Here is a 20,744-nt window from a genome sequence, read left to right as displayed (position 1 = left end):
CCTAAATTACTGTATTTGAATGACACAGAACTGCTCAGCAGCTTAAAACTCAGGCAAAAAGCCCCATCCTGCATTCACTATCTCCCAGAGTTTGAAAACAGCCCCATTGTGAACTAATGAGCTCTGCAGAACCCACTTTCAAAGACCTGTTGATGTTAATTTTGCATGCTGCTCACCAGGAACTAAGAGGCAGGCACCAGGATGGGATCCTAGACTTCTGTAAACAGATTTTTCAGAGCCTTCCCCTTGGCCATTCAGCCCAACACCATCTCACAGGTGTACTTGTCCTGCTCCGAGCAAACGTCATCTCCCAAATGTTATCAATTTGGAAAATTGTTAACACTTTGGAAAAGAAAGTGGTTACCTGCAGGCCTGATAACACCACAACATGACACACAACAGCACATCAGGCTTTCATACTGTCTAATTAAAAACACAGTGTGTCATTGAGTGGCAGCAAAAGTGTGACTGCCAAACACAAGATGAATTTCTCCAGGAAGTTCAACCCCCTAAATATAATCAAAAAGCCACAGATGTTTTGTCATTGGGGATTTCCAGTTTAAAAGGAGAACATGTGTTCAAATAGTTAATAAAATTAAAAACAGAGTAACATGAATAAAATTAGAAATGAATAGCCCTCTTAGTATGAGAACTAGAAAGAGATGAGTCCGAGACAATTTACAACCAAGCTGGCTTTTGATTTGCTTATTAAAAAATGAGGGCAGAGAGGATTTATAACAGAAAAACTAAACCAGACTGAATTTATGGTCTATTTAATTATTAAATTCTGTGGAAAAATGCCAGTAGAGAATGTGATAAAGTGTCTTTTCATCACTCGAGTTCAGCTACAAAGAACATCAGAGCGCTGCACAGCATGATTAACATGTTCTATTTTACAATCAAATCCTCTTCAAATTCAGTAACAGACAAGCCCACAATTGCCAAGAGGAAATGCTGCAAGGGTACAGGACTAGGGGGTGACCTTAAAATAAGTTGCCAGTGGCCCTTGTAATAGTACCACCTAAACAAGACTTCTCAGGACTGCAAAGTGCTCTGGTTTTATGTTAAAAGAATATTTAGCTTTCAGCTTTTATGAGATCTCCATTCTGTTCCCAGCTCCAACATCTGCAATGAATCAAGCCCCAGCCTCTTGCTCTTGGGGATCTGCAAATTCTCTGTGCTGCACAGCCAGGTGCTCCATGACCATCCACTGCCCCCCGAATGCTTCCTTTTGGCCCCATCTTTCTTCATCCCACAAAAGGGCTCCAGGAAGGACCTCCAAAATGCTCTGATTATTAGTTTGATGGGTAAATATGATCTGTAAAGAGAGGAGCCTAGTGTTGCAAGACATTAAAAACTGAATCATCATACCGTGCAGCACCAACCTTGTAACAATCTGCACTTTGGCTATTTTTCTGCGTTAGCTGCCTTGTCCACCTCTGCTTCACCTTTCAGACTCTTTCAAGCAGGGACTGCTCCTTCCCTGCAGGTTCTGTTTTGAAACAACTCAAAAATTAACTTAATATGTCTATTGCTTAGTCTCAGTCACACCTCTCTTAAGTGGTGAAGTCCTGAGCAATTAGAGCAGGTCATTTAAAATGAAGACCAAACAAGCCTCTACAGAGAAGCAGGATGTTCTTTTTCCTCTCCATTTTCACCTATTTGTTCACAAGACCTGGGCTCACAGACATGGATTTTCTCAGTAATGAAAGATCTGTGATCACACTGGAGTGTAGGAATTGCTATCAGCCAGCCAAGCACTTCTTCCTCTCCAGTGGCAGTCTGCTGCTGGCCCCCTGAGATCCCTGAATGAAGAGCTGCAGCTTGTGCAGATGCTGTAGCACAGAGCTCAAGGAGAGTAGACAGCAAGAACTCTCCCACAGCCTCCAGACCCTAATGCCTGTGTTGACTTGGCTGTTATATGAGATGGGGAGGAAGTAGCAGGCATGAAGCTCTCTGTGGGGTGGAGAACACATCTGTATTGCCTTTCATAAGCAGTATGCTAGTACCAGGTGCTTGCCACCCTTCCCTTCCATCCCCAGTAGATCATGTTTGGAAATCAGTGCTAACCATTAGTGGTGAACTTACAGTGTTCATCAAAGGTTGGACTGGATGATCTTAAAAGTCTATTCCAACCAAAGCCATTTGGTTGGTGTGATTGGTTCTGTGATGACCAAAGTTAAGTGTCTCATGTCAAGGCTCAGGACATACTGGAGCACTCAATGAAAGCCCCCATAGCACCCTACAGCAATCCCAACTTTTCCTTTCCAATGGAGCTCAGCTCATCATAAACCATGAAGTACGATTTTAGACAGAATTTAGAGCTCAGCAAAACACAGACTCATTGTATTTATGGCCTTGGTGAAACATAATCTCCTCCTTCTACCCTTCAGCTTTATTTAGATACTTTGGTTTGATGTTTGCTTTATGTTGCAACTTAGAAGCAAGAGCCACACATGAGACTGGATGTCTTGCAGAATAAAAATCTCCTGCCACCTTATTTTTGAGTCTCAGCTGAAAATAATTCAAACCAAAAGCTATGAAAATTAAGATGGCAGAGCCATATGACAGTTCAAAAGCCCTTTTTGACATCGCGTGCTGCATCACTGATACCACCACAAAGGAGGCTGCCAAGGAAGGTTGTGTTCATGGCTTGGTAGAAAACGAAACATTTTCAAAGGAGGCAGGAGTTTACTAAGTAATTTGTACTCAACCCCCCCACTTTTCACATGCTTAGCAACAAACAGGTTATTTATGTGAGTAACCATTCATATGAAATTCCCATTGCCAAAATATAAAAAAAAGATACCTTTCTCATCTGTGCCAGCAAACCTTCAAACTCCTTCAGGTTCAGGGTGGATCCACTATATGATGTGCAGCTGTTTGCTGCTTTGCCTAGCCAGTAAATGGTGACTAATACCTGCAGAAGTTAATAAGAATTAATTGAAGTCACCTATACAGTCACTGAACTAAATTTACGTCACTTCAGCATCTCTCAGTTATTCTAAACTGCACAGCGACACAAGATTCTGTTACAAATCAGAACTGAAAGGGAAGTGCCTGTCAGCATTAAACATAAATATATTGGGCAACTATGAAGATTTAAACAATCCTACAGAATACGTAAATTGACACATTATCTTCCTAGTAGTTTTATAAAAAAATGAAACTGACATATTTGCCTCAAACAGCAAAAATAAACCTGATTAGAAAAACTAGGCAAGATACTTGAACCTGTCTAGTAGACACATTTATAAATACAACTTGCTTATAACTCCAATTGGAAAAGAAATCCCCAATAGAGTACTAATACTAGTGGTCATTAATTAAAATGGTTAAGACTAATGGAATAAATACAACATCTGAAAAATGTGCATGCTTATTTCAAGGACAGAAAAGGTAGTTCCATTTTTAATCATTTTAATATAATTAACCAGATGACATGAGAAAATTTACTTCCAGGCTTCTGCTGGCTTGAGAAAGACTTAGCCCAAGATTAATCAAAAGCCATGAGCATCTGGTTGTTTTTATCAGACTGAAGTGGAAAGAATTAGTGGTTTCATTCAAGTTCTGACTTAATGTCTCTCTATAATTCAAAAGTCCCTTCAAAACTTGCACTGAAAAAAACCCAAAAATTGCTCTTGCAAGTGTTTCTGTACCATCTCACTCTTTCAGGTAGTGAAGAAATTTGATCTGACTCTGCTGGTGCTGCACTTGTTTTAAGAAAGGAGAAAGATGCTCAGAATGGTCAAATCCCAGACCTCCAAAAATGCTGATATTTATGTTATCCAGGGGAAGCAAACAGCCCTCCTCTGTACCACATATGTCTCCAATTAAAGTGATGTCTCTAATGGTACCTGAGCAACACCAATTTGGACTGGAAACTGAATGTCAAAGGCAATTCATTTCAGTGTCTTGAGCTGGTTAAAAATGTCAAACCATCACTTTGGACCTTAGCGCTTTTTCTCATTTAATGTTAATTATTTTTGCATATTCTGTGACATTGCAAAGTATTTAACCACAGAAAAAACAGGAAATATTTTTATGTAGAAAAGATGTGCAACCAATAATAAATAATACTTGTCATTAACTCTCAAAAAAAGTTAAACAAACCAAAATACAGTATTTAAGGTTTTGGTGGGATAGGGCCATATAATTCATACTGTATAGTAAACTAAAGAAAACAGGAGAAGGAGAAAATCCAAAGAGCTCTTGGGAGCCAACATCTGTCAGACTCTTCTTCCCTGAAAAATACACACACATTCTTTTAGTGCTTTCTCCTCAGTCACATATGCTAGACTTCTGCTTAGACTTTTCTCATCATCTCTCTCTAACTTCCCCATTTTTCCTTTAAGTGTGATCTCCAAAATCACAGACAGCACTCGAGCTGAGTCCCTGTCAGAAAAGGATACAGCATGTCATAGAGGTCCCCTGTTTAAAAACAACTGTGATTCATAATGTAAAATATATTATTTTCATATAAAAGTATAGTTTACATTTCCCTTTATCTTATAAATAATGTGCATGCCATAACTGAGTAACATTTTTAATAAAGTTCCAAAATTCCCCCCTTGTTTTAAAAATAACATCCGAATTTATACCACTGTGCTGAGGGCTTCATCAATACTGCTTTTTTTTTCTTGAAATAACATTTATTTGAGCTATTTTCCTTTAACAAGCACTAGTGATATTTTTATTTATTTGTGGTAGCATTTGACTACTTCTTCTCTTCTTTTATCTCCTTGTTTTCCAAATGTGACATGTGCACATGTTTTTAAATGTGACACGTGCAAGCAATGTCACCCGACTGCTAGGTGAGGTTGTAGGATCATGCACCTACAGGCACGTTGAAGAGGATCCTTTTGAAATTTTACCTTTAAAAAAATATAACTGTACAAAGATAGTAAGCCAGTGCCCACAAGTGTGTTAAAAATGCCAAAGCTGAATTCCTCCCCCACAGCTTTGTGTGCCGGATGCAATGGATATTACTGCACTGATGATAGGAAAGCCAGGATGAAATAATTTGGGTGGAGGGGGGGCTGTATGTTTTGGGGTGGGCTTCTTTATTTTTTTTACCCATGGTCATGATTATTAGATTGCAAAATTATTAGGAAAAGATCTTGGCATTTCCTAGCAGTTTATAGGGATGAAAGCCAAATATAAAATTAATTTAGTGCAGGTTTTGTTTTTTTTTTTTCCCAGACTAAGGACAGACAGCTTGCTAGGCTTTAGGATAATAACTGACTCTGAGATCATCAAAATTTAGCTGTTTTCTTATCTGCTTAACAATTATAAGATCCATTATCATAGGTGTTATTTTAAATCAACAATAAATTAAATTTAAATGGAACTACCCTTTCTGTGAAAATACTCATCTATTCAGAAGGGCAATAAGAAAGCTAGAAAATCTGGCAGCAAACACTTGCATCCAGATGTAATGATCCTTTTGCTCCATTTTAGATACTTTGTGCAATTTTAGTTTAGGCCTATACATTCATGAAAAGCTACAAAAGCCTTCATGAGTGAATCAGACGATTCTCAGTGAAAACCACGACAGTACAGAGATCACATTATTCATCCTTTAATTAAGCAGAGACAAACATTCCCCATTATATTTCTATTCTAAGGCTTCTTTGCCACAGCAGCTCTGATGAAGCTTCCAGTGGAAACTGGTTAGATTTGTGTTCAGAGGAACTTTTCAGTGATACTCATCTGTAGTAAGTTTTTAATGACATAAATCTTGCTCAAATACGGGATTAACCAAAGAAAATAATACTCCAACTCATGTACTTACATTTTTCAGCTTCCTACTACAGTCAATGTTCCTGGTTGCACAAACACATAAAAACAAAGGAAAAAATAAATAAATCAGAAAGCAGACACACTTTCCAAGGGCATGAATGCAGCAGGTCATGTTTTCTCTAACAAATGACTACAGAATGCTTCTGCTGTCTGGAAAAACATGAAAGTGAAGAAGATGTAGTTCACACATTCACTTATTTATAATGTTGGAGTATTTTGTCACCATTATTTCAATCATTAAATTAGAATTCTGGACGTACAAAAATAAATGTGTTTATAATGGTCCCAAAGTAGGACATTGCCAAAAATATTTCCTTTGAACAGTGCTGCTTCCTTCAAAAAAGAAGACTGAAGTCCTCAATGCTAGAATATGTTCTGTGGTAATCCTACAGTCAGGTCCTGCTCTGCGATAAGTCATGCAACCCATACAGATTCTGGATGCAACTGAACAAGCATGGGAGTCTGAGGAAATCATCACCAAACATTAAAGAAATGGATGAGGTGCTTCTGTGGAAACAAGCATCACAAAGTAGATGGGTGAAGAAACAAAGATCTTGCTACTTGGAATAGAACCTGCTGTGCAAAATAGTCTTTTTTTTTTTTTTTAATCTATACTCAAGCACTTAGGCTGAGCATTGGCATCCCTGTCAACTTAGTTTTTTACCAACGTTCAAAGCAGGGAAATTTTATGTTAGAAACAATAGAGCACAAAGTTTCCACAAATAAAAAACAACATTCCAAAATTCATCGAAGAAACTACTAAAAAAAATGGAGGAAATGTGTATCACATTCAGGTACTGGAAAATAAGTAAAAGCACTTTAGATTCAGTACAGATTGTCTCCTGATTATAATGGAATTGACTTCTACTATAACAAACAGTAAGACCACTGCAACACTAAAGGTTACCTGATAAAAACAAAAATAAATGTACTTAAAGCTTTTAGAATAACAAAAGCCTAAATATAGGCAATACCAAACTCAAGTATTTTTGATAAAATCTTTTTAAAGCCAAACTTTTATCCAGCAATACCCACATAGTAAGAAAAATAAATCAATTCTATTTTTTTCCTTAATTAAATAGCAGTAGAAAAAAGGTCTTGTTTAACAAATCAAGAGGAAATTCTTTAAAGCATTAGCTCATAACTTGTAGAAGCTGAATGTTCCAAAAAAAAATAGATCTAACGATTATTCCAATTAACATCTATATGGGGAAAAAAGGCTAAAATGTCATTATCTTAATCATTTGCAATAACGTCATATTGATCCTTTACCATGTTTTTATTATGATTAAAAAATAACCCAAAAGTCTTCAAAGGGAGGGGGGAAAAAACCACCTTCATGCTTTGGGAACTAGCTAGCAGACAATAGTCTTGAACATATTTCTCTAGAACAGTCATGAACTTGGCTTGTACACCTCAACTCAGTTACTCAGCATGAACTTGGACAGTGCTAGGAAAACATTTGGCTCCTTTCCACAGCTGCTTTCTCTGAAGAGTTGATGGGGGGGGGGAAGAAAAAAAACCATGCCAGTGAGACTTAACATCTATTTAGCATCATACTTGGTGGAGGTTCAAGCCAACTCCATGGAGTTTATGAGTCCTGGTTTAAGTTCTTACGTGCTGGACAGCTCTCCTTGGAGCTCCACATTAGACACAGATTCTCCACCTGACTCCTCCCAGATACCACCATCTTCAGCCCTCCAAGATCAAGCTTCTTACCAGAAACAGAATCATATAATGGTTTGGGTGGAAGGGACCTAAAGATCATCTAGTGCCAACCCCACTACTATAGGCACGGACACTTCCCATTAGATCAGGTTGCTCAAAGCCCCTTTCAGCCTGGCCTGGAACACTTCTAGGGAGGGGGCAGCCACAACATCCCTGGGCAGCCTGTGCCAGTGTCTCACCACCTTCACTGTAAAGAATTTGGAAGATTCTTTCTCTCTGGTCGTATACAGAGATTAGGGTTTGATATGGAGATTAGGGTTTGTTTTACCACTTTCACCAGCAACTCATTGTCATGATTTTACAGCACATAGTGAAGAATCTCTGTCATTGCAATATTACCAGATTTCGAAGAAATAAAGTTCCCTCTCACTGCTATATACAGGTGAAAAGAACCTCATATTAGAGCCTGAAGCTTGGAAAAAAGCAAAAAGTGGGATAATACTCCTTAAAGGAAGGAAAGTGGCCTGTTTGATTTCTAGAACTTTTGAATTTTACCAGTCAGGGCTTGAACACTATGAAAACTTGCCCAGATTCCAATGCCAGAAGGAAAAAAAATAGAGTGCCAATGAAATTTAGTAAATTGTTTCCATATTTTATTAATGCTTTCCCATGTTTACTAAAATGGGTATGTCTGACCAGGATTTCACTAGTGAACCTTTTGACCAAATTTTTTTTGCCAAATGAAACAAAGCCATTCAATCAACTCAGACGTATTTGCTTGTCTCTAAGGAATAACTTTTTAATATTTAATATTTAATATCAAAAAAATTCAGGAAAACTTCTAAATAAAACCAATTATGAACGTTTATTTTATGAAAGTGTGGGGTACTCTTGCTTTTTGGGAGTGGGAGGCTTGATTACCATTAATTGAAATGAGGGAAAAATACACTTAGACTGCTTCTGTTCCACTAGTCCACAATTACAAAGTCTTCACTGAAAGAGATAACTTCTTATTGAAGACCTCAATCCATAACTATATGGACTTTGATTCAAACCTGCTCTGTGTGACCTTGGACAATTCAGAAATTCTTTCTGTGCCGCGTTCACATCTATATTTTAAATCACTGTGTGTGGTGAAATGCTGAAAATACAAGCACTAGAGTATAAGCAGCCAGTGCTCTTTGCAGTGAGTGATATGCACATACCAAGGCTAAAAAGTTGTTGAATAAGTGATTTTTTAAAGAAAAATCACTTGACAAAAAAGCCGAATTCATTATCAGGAAGGACCTCTTCATATGTGTGTGGTGTTTTGTGTGATAGCAGGTGTGTGGCTTTGGTGAAAAAAAAATCAAAATTGTGGCATTTCCAGTCCACACAGGCATCCTCAGCCCAAATACTGTGTTTCAGTCTATAGGTCTTGTTCAAATATAAACAGATTGTGCTCTTGTCTGCACCTTGCATCTTCAAACAGTTTAATCTGATATAACAATGCTTAGAGGGTTTGTTTCCCCAGCCTACATAGTTCATTAGTTACACAGACAGAAAAAGAGTGCCATCAATTTAGACTCTGGAAAACCCCTAAGTACCACAGAACATCATTGCTTAACTAAACCAGTATTTTAGGAAGGCTGTGATTGATCTTTCTGGGAAAAACAGCAGCCCTTAGAGAAAGCCTGTTGAAGAGAACAATGTACTCTTCCCAGTGCTGCAGGTTTCCCAAATCTCAGCTTCCTATATGTTTTATACAAATGACAATTCTATAGCCTTTTTGCTCATCCTTATGTATTTACTATTGCATCACATGCACCTGAGGTTACAACATGTTACTCTTAACTTGCTGTTGTACTTACTTGATGGTTACTCTGTTTGATGTGTCCTGTAGATCACCAGGATCAAAAAGCTGAGATTCCTTAAGTCCCAGCTCTTTGCAGCCTCTTAGAAATAAGATGATATTATCCTGAAATGAGGGAAAAACAAACAAACAAACCAACTTTCAACTCTTCTTTACTGAAAAAAATCATCCTACAGAAACAACCTCCCCCTGACTTAGTAACAGCTCACAAACAGTTGTGCCATTATTAAACGAAGAACCAGAGATGTTTATGGTCACAAAATTTATGAAGTTGTTTATGTTTTGTTTGAAAGTCAGATAAATATGAAACTTTTTTTTCTTTTTTTTTTTTCTTTTTACATATATAACTGCAACAGGCTTGCTGACTTCTCTCCAAACCCAGATGTTGGCAACTCTTTCCACTGAGAAAGCCCTACTAATTTCCCCACCTACTGCCGTGGGCTGCCAACACTGCTTCAGTGTGGTACAGGGCAGAAAAGAACAGGCTGGATTTCTGAAGGTGGATATGAAACAGCCCACCACCATTTAAGCAGGCAGTTTGTTCAGAAAACATTCTGCATATCAGTAGGAAGAAGCCAGTTACTCCTAGGAAACACAACCTGTCTGTTGGCTTTCCAACCTTAACCAGACAGAGGCCACTGGTAAAAGAGGCAGGTGTCTCCTCCTGAGATGAAATGCTGGAAGCTACACTTTACATGACCACTTCTTTTACAAGAAGAAACACCACCAGTTTTGTAACACTTTTAATGAAGGATATATGCTTTCCAGAGTGTAAAAATTGAAAATCAGTGACACAGATTAAGCACAAACTGATATAAGCCTCTTTCAACTCACACACGAGCAATGACACATGGGTTTGCACTGAGGGATTAAATCTGTATGTTTGCACATACATTTAATGTATGTTTTCTACTTACACATATGAATGTACACTGCCCCCCTTTTTACACAACCAGTGTACACAACCATCTTTCTTATGCAGATACATCTTGAAGGTCAGCATAGAACTCTTCAGATGTCTATGTTGCCAGCTCAGCAACAGCAATGGTAGATGTGTGGACACGTAAGGATACACTCTGCAGTTTGTTACTCTGAAGCCTCTCATCTGAAACCTCCAACTGGAGACAGAAAAAGTTGGAGAGGAAGTTGCCACAGGAAAAGTTGGAGAGAAGTAAAACCCCAGCGTAGGGCAGACACCTCCGTTTTCGTAAAACCTGGGAAGCAGAGGGGCCTGGCTTGCATTCAGCTCTTGCCCACCCTGCGGGACAGAGCAGGATTTGGGAGCAGGGCTGTCCCCACATCTGCTGTAGGATTCTGTCTGGGTGGCTCGGCCGCGGCTCGGCCCGAGCAGCCCCGTTTGTTCTGCCGGGGCCCAGCAGCCATCAGCATGCTAATCGGGGCAGCTCCCTGCATGCCAACGCTCTCACACACAAAGCTCCCTGTCACCAGCCACACCGCAAAAAAATACAGACTTGGAAATTTAGAGGAGTCCAAATCTCCCTTTCTTCCCTGGCTGGAACTTAACAGCTCTGGAGGGGAGCCAGAGGGAAAGGAGCAGCAGTCGAGAAAGCAGAAAGCCCATAACCCAGAGAGACAGCATCATTCATGACATGAAAAGATGCTTGTAAAATTCCCCATCTAGCTTATTGTGTGCATTATAATTTTTCCAACTGAAATGTGAGTAACTCTTGTTGTTTAGGCTTTGATGGAGGACAGTTCTGGTCACTTCCAAATGGTGGGTGGAGTTATTTGTAAATCTATTAAAAATGCAAAGGCATTTAAAAAAAGAAAAAAAAGTTCCTAACATTATTTCCTAACAAAAATATACACAACACATAGGACATAGTAACTTAATAGGTTTAGAAAACAATCAAGGGAGGGGGAACTCCAGGGATAACTAACTGCACCCATCTCTATGCCAGAAGTTCACAACCAACTTATGACAAGCAGTAACAAAAGTACAAGCCATGTAGCTGGGAGTTCCAATTCTTCTTTTGATGAACAAATGCCCACTTCTCAAAAAAAAAAACCAAAAAAACAAAAAACCCAAAAAACCCACAAACCCAACCCAAAACAGTATCACAGCCCTATGTCTGTTTTCCTACATGCTTTTATTTTGACAATCACTATAATAATAATGTTTGACAACTGTCACTAATACCATCCCCCAAACAATGCCTCAGAAAGCTGGAATCTTGCAAGGGCATAAATAACCATGCATCTCAACAAGATGCCATCAGTCAGCACTGAAATTTTTTGCTTCTGTTAACAATCTCATAGTTCTATTTCCAAATTGTCCTAAAAATGGCAATTTGTTTAAAAGGATTAAAAAAAACCCCAAACAACAACAAAGACATTGTTTTCATGTGACAGATATGCAGACAAACCCGCCCCCAGGCTGCCTATCACCAAGCAAAAACATATCTCATGCTGCTGCAAAACAGAACTTCTCCTGGTTTGCTTCAGCACAGCTGAAATTTGTATTTGTTAGTTCTGCTAAGACACTGGAGAACAACACTCCTAAACCACTAAAAGGAGAATGGAGTCTTATCCCAAAGACTCAAGCTCCCTGGAAAGTTTACCCCCTGTACTACCACACATTGCAGTGGCCTAGTCCTGGTTTCTTGAGCTCTCAGAAAATTTGATTGTATTTTTTTGAGAGAAATTATAGCTCCGTACCTGTTAGTAGTTAACTACACAACTTTTTTAGTTGCCTGTTATAAAGTGCCACTTTTTAATTTTCTTCAACAGTAGTAAAGAAAAAAAACAGGAAAAAACTAAAAAAGGTTTACAAGCAGCAACACATATAAAACATCCTTTCAGTCCCTTAATTAAGAGACTGAAAACACACACCTAATGTGCACGTCCAGCTCCTTACAACTTGGCAGAGGCAAACAGGTCATGCAAATGGGTCACACTGCAATGGCAGGGACTGCAGCCCAGCCAGCTGCCCTGCCTCTGCTAGCAGGGAGGTGTCCTTTACAGTGGTCTTGGAAGACACAGGACCAGAATTCAGTCCTCTGGCAGCCCCTAAAGGGCACTAACACGCAATTTCCTGAATACATTAATAAAGGTGATGTTGCCTTTCTCTGAGCAGCTACTTGATGCAGATGCAGAATTGGAACAGATGGAGAAGGTCAGTACATACAGTGCTACAGCCTCAAGGACCAGTGACTGGCTCCTGCTGGCTCCTCTTGGTTTCAGTCCACACCACTATTCAGTCAAAAATCTTCAGGTTTTTGTCCTCGTACACCCAGAGAAGAACAAACTCACAGATTACAGTCTAAATTTCTTTTGCAAATGTTACCTCTTTTTATCTATAAATTTTTGTATCTATAAGGCTGTAATCTATAGATTATCTGTAGATATGTATAAAATGTTATCAATGTCTTCTCTATAAAATGATATAAGCTCTCAACAGGCTGCTTGCAGAAGACAAGTGCTTCAGTGTGGTGACAGACAGAGCACACAAGCACAGAATACACTGATAGGTTAAACCCCATCAGTTTTTGTTTGCCTAAGCAGAGTCCTGACAGTTACTATGAGATCATTACTGTAAGCAATGTCATTTACTCACAAGGACTGGAAATAAGAAAGTTATTAACATAAATGTTAAATGAAATAACATAAATGAAATTCAGCCATGCTGAATTTCATTAGAGAAAAATTAACCAAACAAAACCAAACAGAACATTACAAACTCTCAGGCAAAGCCAGGCATGAACCAGAAAGAAGGGCTGTGGAGGAACAGGGCAGGATGAGCAGTGACATGGGGCACCGATTCCCTGAATTTTGAGTCAGAAGGATGCACGGGAAGGAAGGCACTGTAAAGCTACTCCTGCTCTCACAATCTGCCTTTCAACCTTTTCATCCCTTCTAGTGTGTAACCTGCACGACTCACCTCTACAAAATCGCTTTACCAGCAGAACCACCTGTAGGGAATGCAGACAGAACAGGAGACAAAGGTGCTACACCTTCATGAAGGGGGAGGGAGGAAGAAGTAATATCCTGCTTACTTATAATTTTTGTTTTCTGTTTTTTGTTAAAGGCTGGTAACCCATGTGCTATAAATAAGAAAAAATGTTCACCATACAGCATTAGGTCATTTTCCTCACACATGATGTGGAGCACAAGACCCTGAACTCTGTAAAAAAACCCCCAGAAATCAGCAGTTGTGCAGGACAGACACCCTGGAAAGCCACCACAAATTCACACAGTAGCCCTGCCAACACACAAGATAGTTCAAGCTAGCGAGAATCAAATATTCACAGCAGGCAAATTCTATCCATAGGATCTGCTGATCAGATGCAATGGCAAACAGCTTGAATTTGGCCCACTTCCATTCCTTTTATCTGCTACAATAGTATACAAAATATCCTCACTGTATCCACGCAGCAAATCGGACCTGCAGCTTATCCCTGTGGAACCATGGTTTGTCAGGCGTGCTGGTACATGGCCTGGATGAGATATACAGATAAACTCGGGGAAAACAAAAGCAAGGCAAGCTGTATGTCTGCACAGAATGCTGAATAAAATGCCAAGTGCATGCCTCTTCTGCAAGTTGGAGATATTATTAGTTGCCAGTAGAACTGTGCTGTTTTGCAGGACAGCTGCAGACAGACAGGTGGCCTTTTTCATTTGTGGAATGCTGAAATTTTCCCTGTTACAGAATAAATTGGAAGATTTCTAAAAATTTTCCAAATTGCTTTTCTGATCAATTTCCAATATGGACTCTTAAAAGCCTTTTGTTTCCTCTCAGGATTTCTTCCCCATTCACTCATTTTTTCAGTTTATATAAAAAATTAGGGGTGATAATTTAGTCATCTACAAGAATGGGATCTTGACTGATTCACAAGCAGGCAGAAAGGAAACACTGGAATTTTCAGTTCAAGTCCACTAGGGAAGAACTTGTATGAGAAAGGTTGGGAACTTTTCATATTTTCTGATATATATATATATAAGTATACACACACACTTAAGTATCTGTATTGTACCTATTTATCAATCTGCTTTACTGTATATGTTCAGTACACATTTTTTTACTGGTTATACAATATGCTTTACTGTTTAGTAAAACTACGTTTTCACAAAACATTGTTTTTCCGTGACAGATTCCAAATCAATAGATCTGGAAGCAGCTCTACCGCAGCCACAACACATTCACTGAGAAACTTTGGATGCTTCATCTCCAGAAGGTGAAGGATGAGAGCACACCAGAATAGACAAGCAATTCCCACTGAAGCAGTGAGGGAAGCCCAGCCTGCATACACCCCAAAAAGATTCTGGCACACAACAGCCTCACCTAAAGAAAATTAAACACTACATGGGGAAAAACACCGAGAGCAGGGAGGGAAAGCAGGACTTACCAGCCCGTCAGCCTGACCCCATCCTCACCGAACCTGCGGAGCGGCGGAGCAGCTGCTGCTGGCGGGGGCTGCAGACCCCAAACCCCACCCCCAGCATCACCCCCATCTGTGAGACATGCCAGGGCTGCTGTGTGGCAGGCAATGGAGGAAAATTACCACAGCGTGGGGAAGGAACACTCTGAGCCCTGAAGGCAAAAAATAGGTCCAGGGAGTAAATAGAGAAATGATTTGATTGAAAGGGCAGGAATAACCCGGGCTGGCAGGAGATGACACTGTACCACTTGGAAGGCAGGGCTGCAGGGCCAGGCTTGCTGGGAGCAAGAGCAGGCCAGAAAGCAGAACTTTTAAGAGCTCAGCAGAGAAGGTAGCAAGGATTGTATTTGCAAAGAAAGCCAAGGCTTTTTCTGCTCCGTTTAGGGTAATCAGCAACAAAAAGATGTCTCCTCAAACAGCCCTGGTCCCTTAATAAAAAGGCAGAAAACACCTTAAAAAAATGTGAAGAAAATGGGCCTGTTGGGAGCATACTGTGTCTACACAGAACTTACCAGAACCCCCAAACATGGCTCTAAGCAGTCTTCAGACAATACCCAAGACTGAAAAGATACTCAGTACCACCCTGAAGATCTAGCTGGAAATACTCATGTCCTACCAATGTGTTTAGATCCTTACTGCTACCAACCAGCTTTACTAGGCTAATAAATTGCAAGTACCTGGAGCAAGAAGATAACACACAACTTTGATACCACTCCTTTACACTACTTCAATAGTATAAAACTCATCTTCCACTGACAGTGTGAAGCAAAGCCGGGCAAAGGAAGAACATACTCAATTTACCTTTTCAAAGTACTGCTCTTAACATTTTTGGTGTCCAACAGACTTTTTTTCCAATAATTCCAACCTTAAGTATCACATGAAACATGATCACAGTCTATCTACAATAATAAACTGAAAATAATCAACAACAACAAAAAAACCAAACCTCAAAATCACACCAAGAGAATTGAAAAGGGGGCTCTAAAAAATAAGACCATAATAAATGAAATGGTTTGGCAAATCAATTGTGAGCACGGTTGTCCTCCAGATATCAAAAAGCACACAATGTTTAAAATTAAAAGCTTGCAAGTCAGAGTTACAGCAGCACTACTCAAGGAATTTTCTTTGACATTTTCCTGAATCTGTCCTTCACTATCAGATTATTTGCTTTTTAAAATATTTGCCCTGTAACAAATTTCAATCACAGTTACAAGCTTCTTAAGCAACATAAAGTATTACTATCATACGTATGATGGTTATTACTAAAATCCCCAAACAGGAAAGGCCATATTGTGTATAATGAAACACAAATGAAAGGAATTCAAAATATAAAATGGACCTGGGCAGGTAATGAACATTTCATGCTGGGTACAGAATGAATGATGTATATTTCTGCAAATTTTTAAAATGAGCCTAAAATCCCTGCAGCGTGATATGATGTAGAAGGAGGGAAGAGACACTGTGGACAGGAGAGGAGACAGATTACAGGGAAAGAATAAAAAATGGGAGGGGACCATGGGAAAGAACGCAAGCAATAGCAGCCTTCAACTCAACAGGCAAAAGCAAACCACGCGGGGGTGGGAGGGGTGCACACAGCATGAACACAAGGCTAACCCTATGACTTCACTATTTAAGTAGGTCCTGATATTTCTCCTTGCTGCATCATGTCATTATCCCTGAGGGCACAAATACAACATATGAGCAAATGGATGCTCAATCAACATCCTTGTCTTTGGGGGAGAGAGCAATCAGATGATGTTCAGACCCTCAGGTTTGCCAAACCCAAGATACACCCTGAGTAAGATGGTTTGTTTACAGTAATGAAGACAGAACATAGGCAGGCAGGGAAAAAGCCCAAAGCATTTCTAGGTTATTCACTGGCTCTGATGCTGATGAAAAAAACAGCCAGATGTCAGCCAGATGTCAGATTCTACCAGATCTTGGAGAGGGGATGCTTACCTGCATGGACCCTCAATGTATGGTCCCTGGGCTGCCATACCTCAAATCTGCTGAAGCCCCCACATGGTGGGACAGCCCTCAGTCCCTTGAGTTTCTCCTGCCCCTTTCCAGAGTGCTGATTTGAGTGAAAGGTGTCGCAGCCTATGGCAGGGGTGTTGGATCTAGATCATCTTTAAGGTCCCCTACACCTCCAACGCTCCTGTGATTCTATGGTAGCAGCCATACTACAGCCCAGGAAGAGGACATTTCCTTTCTATCCCTTCTCTGCAGCTTTTTAGTACCAGTTGATAACACTTGGCTTGTAAGGTCCTCAGTTTTATGACTTCTTCTGTTACCCACTTTTCACATTTTTGGGGAATAAAGCTCACTAAAAACTGTGTTAAAAAAAGCCCATGTGCAGTGAAGTGGAGTCAAGCACTCCTCAAAGGTGCTGAAAATTCACCTTACAAATCCAGAGTCAGATGGGTATAACCAAAAGGACAGAAGAGACACCACTGAAAGAGCAAAGCATGGTTCCTTCTGCTGTGATGGAAAGGACTGTTGTCACTCTGCCTTGTTGGCTGGGCTATGAAAGAGGTCAATACAAAAGGTACCACAGATCAGTTTGGGGAAGAAACCACAAAAAAGACAAGAAGCAAATAATATCAGAACAGCAATGTTCTCAGTGCAACCAGAGCTCAGCATCTGTGGCATCTACCCCTTCTTACCCATTAATTCTCCTGGCATCAGTTTTTCTGTGTGTCTGAAGGGGGGGGGGGGAATTAGGTCTTAAAGACAAATTTGACCTTTATTTGCACTCAGGTTATGAGTGCTAGGAGTATGACTAACCTAAACACAGATTTCAAGAAACCCTGAAACCACAGCTAGTGGCACAACACTTCCCTCAGGACATCATCCTCTTGTGGAAACTGGACACTCTCCATTCTAAGCACATGCCTGTGGTTTCTGCCCCCACAACTGAACTCTACAGCAAAATACAAAATAAGAGCAAGAAATTAACTACTAAGGAGAACACACTGTTTTCTAAGTTTGGTTTGTTTTTGTGTGATTATCAGGACATGATAAAGTATTAAGGAAAGTACGCGATCTGACTACAGATTTAGGAGATCCCAAAGGCAGCAATCTCAAATAAACTGCTTCACATAAACAAAAACAAGACATAAACTTTAAATCCAGAGTTGTAATTTATAAGAACTACTTATACCAGATACTGTGAAAACAAAACCAGCTTGTAAGTTACAGGGATCCAAGCAATGGGACCACTAAAGAAACTAACTTGAGCATTAAATACGGAAGAGTGCAGCTTTTACTAGACATACTGCTAAAGCCTATCATACAGTATATATATACTTTTATATATATATACTTTCATATATATATATATAAAGTAAAAAGAAAACCAGAGATAAATAAAGTTCAATTACCTCCTGAGTGAGACACTCCAGAAGTACACCCATGGGGTAATCCAAAGAAGCACTGCAAACAGCTTAAGATCCAACACAAACAAGCATTTTACACATTGAATACAGCCATCATCTAAAACCAAACATTGCTCAACAAACCTTTACCTTTCGTGACTGCTGTAGAGGCAACTGTGTGTTAAGTCATGGTATAAATTCTTTTTATAAATGAATTCCTGCTCAGGTATTGTACTATGGTAGTAATGAAGATTACCTATGTGAAGCAAATCTATGTGCCAAAATTTGTTCTGTGTTTTACTTAATTATGTTAGCAGGTCTAATAAAAAATACTATCTCTTTTTCTATCCTCTACCTTCCTCTCTCTGTCTACAGATTCCAAGCTTCATGGGATTCCTATTACATATGATACCTTAGGACACTGTTACCCAATGCCTGCTTTCTATATCTGGACTTGGCTGTTGTGAAAATAACCTTCTTTTCCAGGAAGAACAGTGTTGTCTATGCCAGGGGACCAGCTGCAGGGAACTATCAGATGCAACTCCACTTGGAATGGAGTGGGGAAAATGAGGAAAATGCCATACATCATGAGCCTCTCCACCTGAAAAGGGTATCTGAGGGTCATTAATTACCTGACCAGCATAATCTATTATAAATAAATATAAATAAATGAAAGCATAATCAGTGCATTTGCAAGCACATTCAGAGATGACTACCTTAAAAAATACTCACTACAGACTGTTTCTGGTTTTACTCTTTCACTACATCCAAAGTGGATGACAAGGAGAAAAAAAAGTACCTGGAAATAAACAATAGTGAGATTTACACCTGATGCTTTTCTGATGCACTGTAATATAGGGAATCATAAACACAAAGCTGGACTGGAGTTAGTGTCAATTCTTACTTTCCTCTGGCCATTTATCTGCTGTCTTACTACTCAGATACTTTATAAATCAATCCCAGAAAATACGTTAAGTTTTACAAAAATACATGTGTATGGTGACTCTCACTTGAAGAGTCTGGCTGCATCCAGCTGTATTGACGAGCTGAGCAGAAAACTTTGAAACTCCAAGACCAGAAAACAGCTCAAGTTTTGTATAATGCATTTTTAAGGTTTAAAACTGTGAAATTACAAAAGAAACTGTTACCTAAATTTAAAATCAATTTGACATGAAACCTGTGAAAGCGAATGTATGAGTACTGCCTGGCAGGCTCATTACTCTGCTAATTGCAGCAGCTAGGATTAACATGACTTCACCTTGGCCCCTTTCTTTTATGTGGAATGTTCTCTTTTGCCTGGTATAATCAGAAAAACTGTGTTGTGTTTAAAGCCAACAAATGGTAATAGTTCTATCAGCAAAGATGGCAATCTGCTACTCAAGCATCAGGATACTGCACAGCCGGATCTGTAGAACGACTGCTGTAGGTGGGCCTCAAAGGATGCAAGAAAGCTGCCTGTGGGGGCTGGGGGCCTGGCAGTAGCTGTTAAATCAGCCCAAACCTCTGCTCCCCAAGGCAAACAGCAAAATAGTGAAACCGCCAAGGAGGACGCATTCCTGCTCGGTTCATGACCTCTGCAAAAAAAGCAACAAATCCAATATCTCCTTTCAAATTAAACATCTACTCCTTATTGCCAAGGAATATGTTTTAATAATCTGTGGTGTTCAAGGCTTGATAAACATCAGAAATCTCTATGCTGTTGCTACATGATACCTGTCATACATTTCTTTCCCCACTCATAGCTTTGCAGTTTCATGCCAACATTACATAAAACATATTGGACCTCTTTAATGTACAGGTTGGGGTTTCCTTGCACATACTTCTAAAAGCTGTTCGAGTCCATAAAACACTTATTTTTTCCAATTAGCTTTTTGTACTGAATAAAGTTCCAGCACATTCCAGTTGGAAAACCTACATTATTGTTTTCACTTACAGTAAAAAAAAACAAACAGAAAGCTTTCATGTTTAGAGGTCTACAATGATTTCAGTGAGGAAAAGGAAGGGGAAGAAAAGCACATTTCGCAGACAACCAGAATATCTGTGCAAAAAGAATCCTAAGTAAATCAGTGTCCATTCTTAACTTCAGCCATATGTAGTGCAACTGCCTAATTTACACACTCAGTCCATGTACCTCTTGTATCTATTTCTTCCCGAGATTTGAAAACATATGTTTGGTGTCCAGGTAGCATGGCTATAGCTGTCAGTCTTGCATATTTCCAGCTTGGAAGTTTTTACAATGATAAATATTCAAGGCAAGATGACTTCCCAGTAGCTCAGCAGTGATTTCTTTTCCCTCTGAACCATCTGTAAAGCATAACCCAGATACAGTTCATGAACTGATACAATTATTCATTAAGAGTGGTAGCTGCAAACAGTTTTTTCAGAATAGCCAACCAAAATTACTACTGTTGATTAAGTCTACAGATGTTATGCAAATATGCCTGTGAAGGACTATTTAGAAATCACAATTCATGGATTTTATCTGGATACTGTAATGATTTGCAGTTGTGAAGACTAAGCTGTCATGGGGAATAGAAAGTAGTGCAAGAGTACACTGTATTTAAGAAGCAGAATTTCCTCAAGTTTATGGGTATAAAATCAATTATTAAAATGAGAGAATAAAGGAACTCTTCCTTAATAAAGGGT

General features: G+C 39.4%; 1 protein-coding gene across 6 annotated transcripts in view; it reads right to left on the bottom strand.

The window, feature by feature from the left end:
* Positions 1-20,744, bottom strand: part of LIMCH1 (LIM and calponin homology domains 1) — a 175,447-nt gene that overhangs the window by 63,238 nt on the left and 91,465 nt on the right. For all 6 annotated transcript variants that reach the window (XM_030449481.1, XM_030449482.1, XM_030449486.1 and 3 more), the window contains 3 exons: positions 9,321-9,427; positions 5,795-5,825; positions 2,810-2,920 (listed from right to left, as the gene is read on the bottom strand). In XM_030449481.1, coding sequence (XP_030305341.1) covers positions 2,810-2,920; positions 5,795-5,825; positions 9,321-9,427 — 249 coding nt within the window. The remainder of the gene's footprint in view (positions 1-2,809; positions 2,921-5,794; positions 5,826-9,320; positions 9,428-20,744) is intronic.

This window comes from Calypte anna, chromosome 4A, assembly GCF_003957555.1.
Source record: "Calypte anna isolate BGI_N300 chromosome 4A, bCalAnn1_v1.p, whole genome shotgun sequence".
Classification (NCBI taxonomy): Eukaryota; Metazoa; Chordata; class Aves; order Apodiformes; family Trochilidae; genus Calypte; species Calypte anna.
Note: the sequence above shows the minus strand (reverse complement) of the source record. Positions and strands in the feature narration are given on the sequence as shown.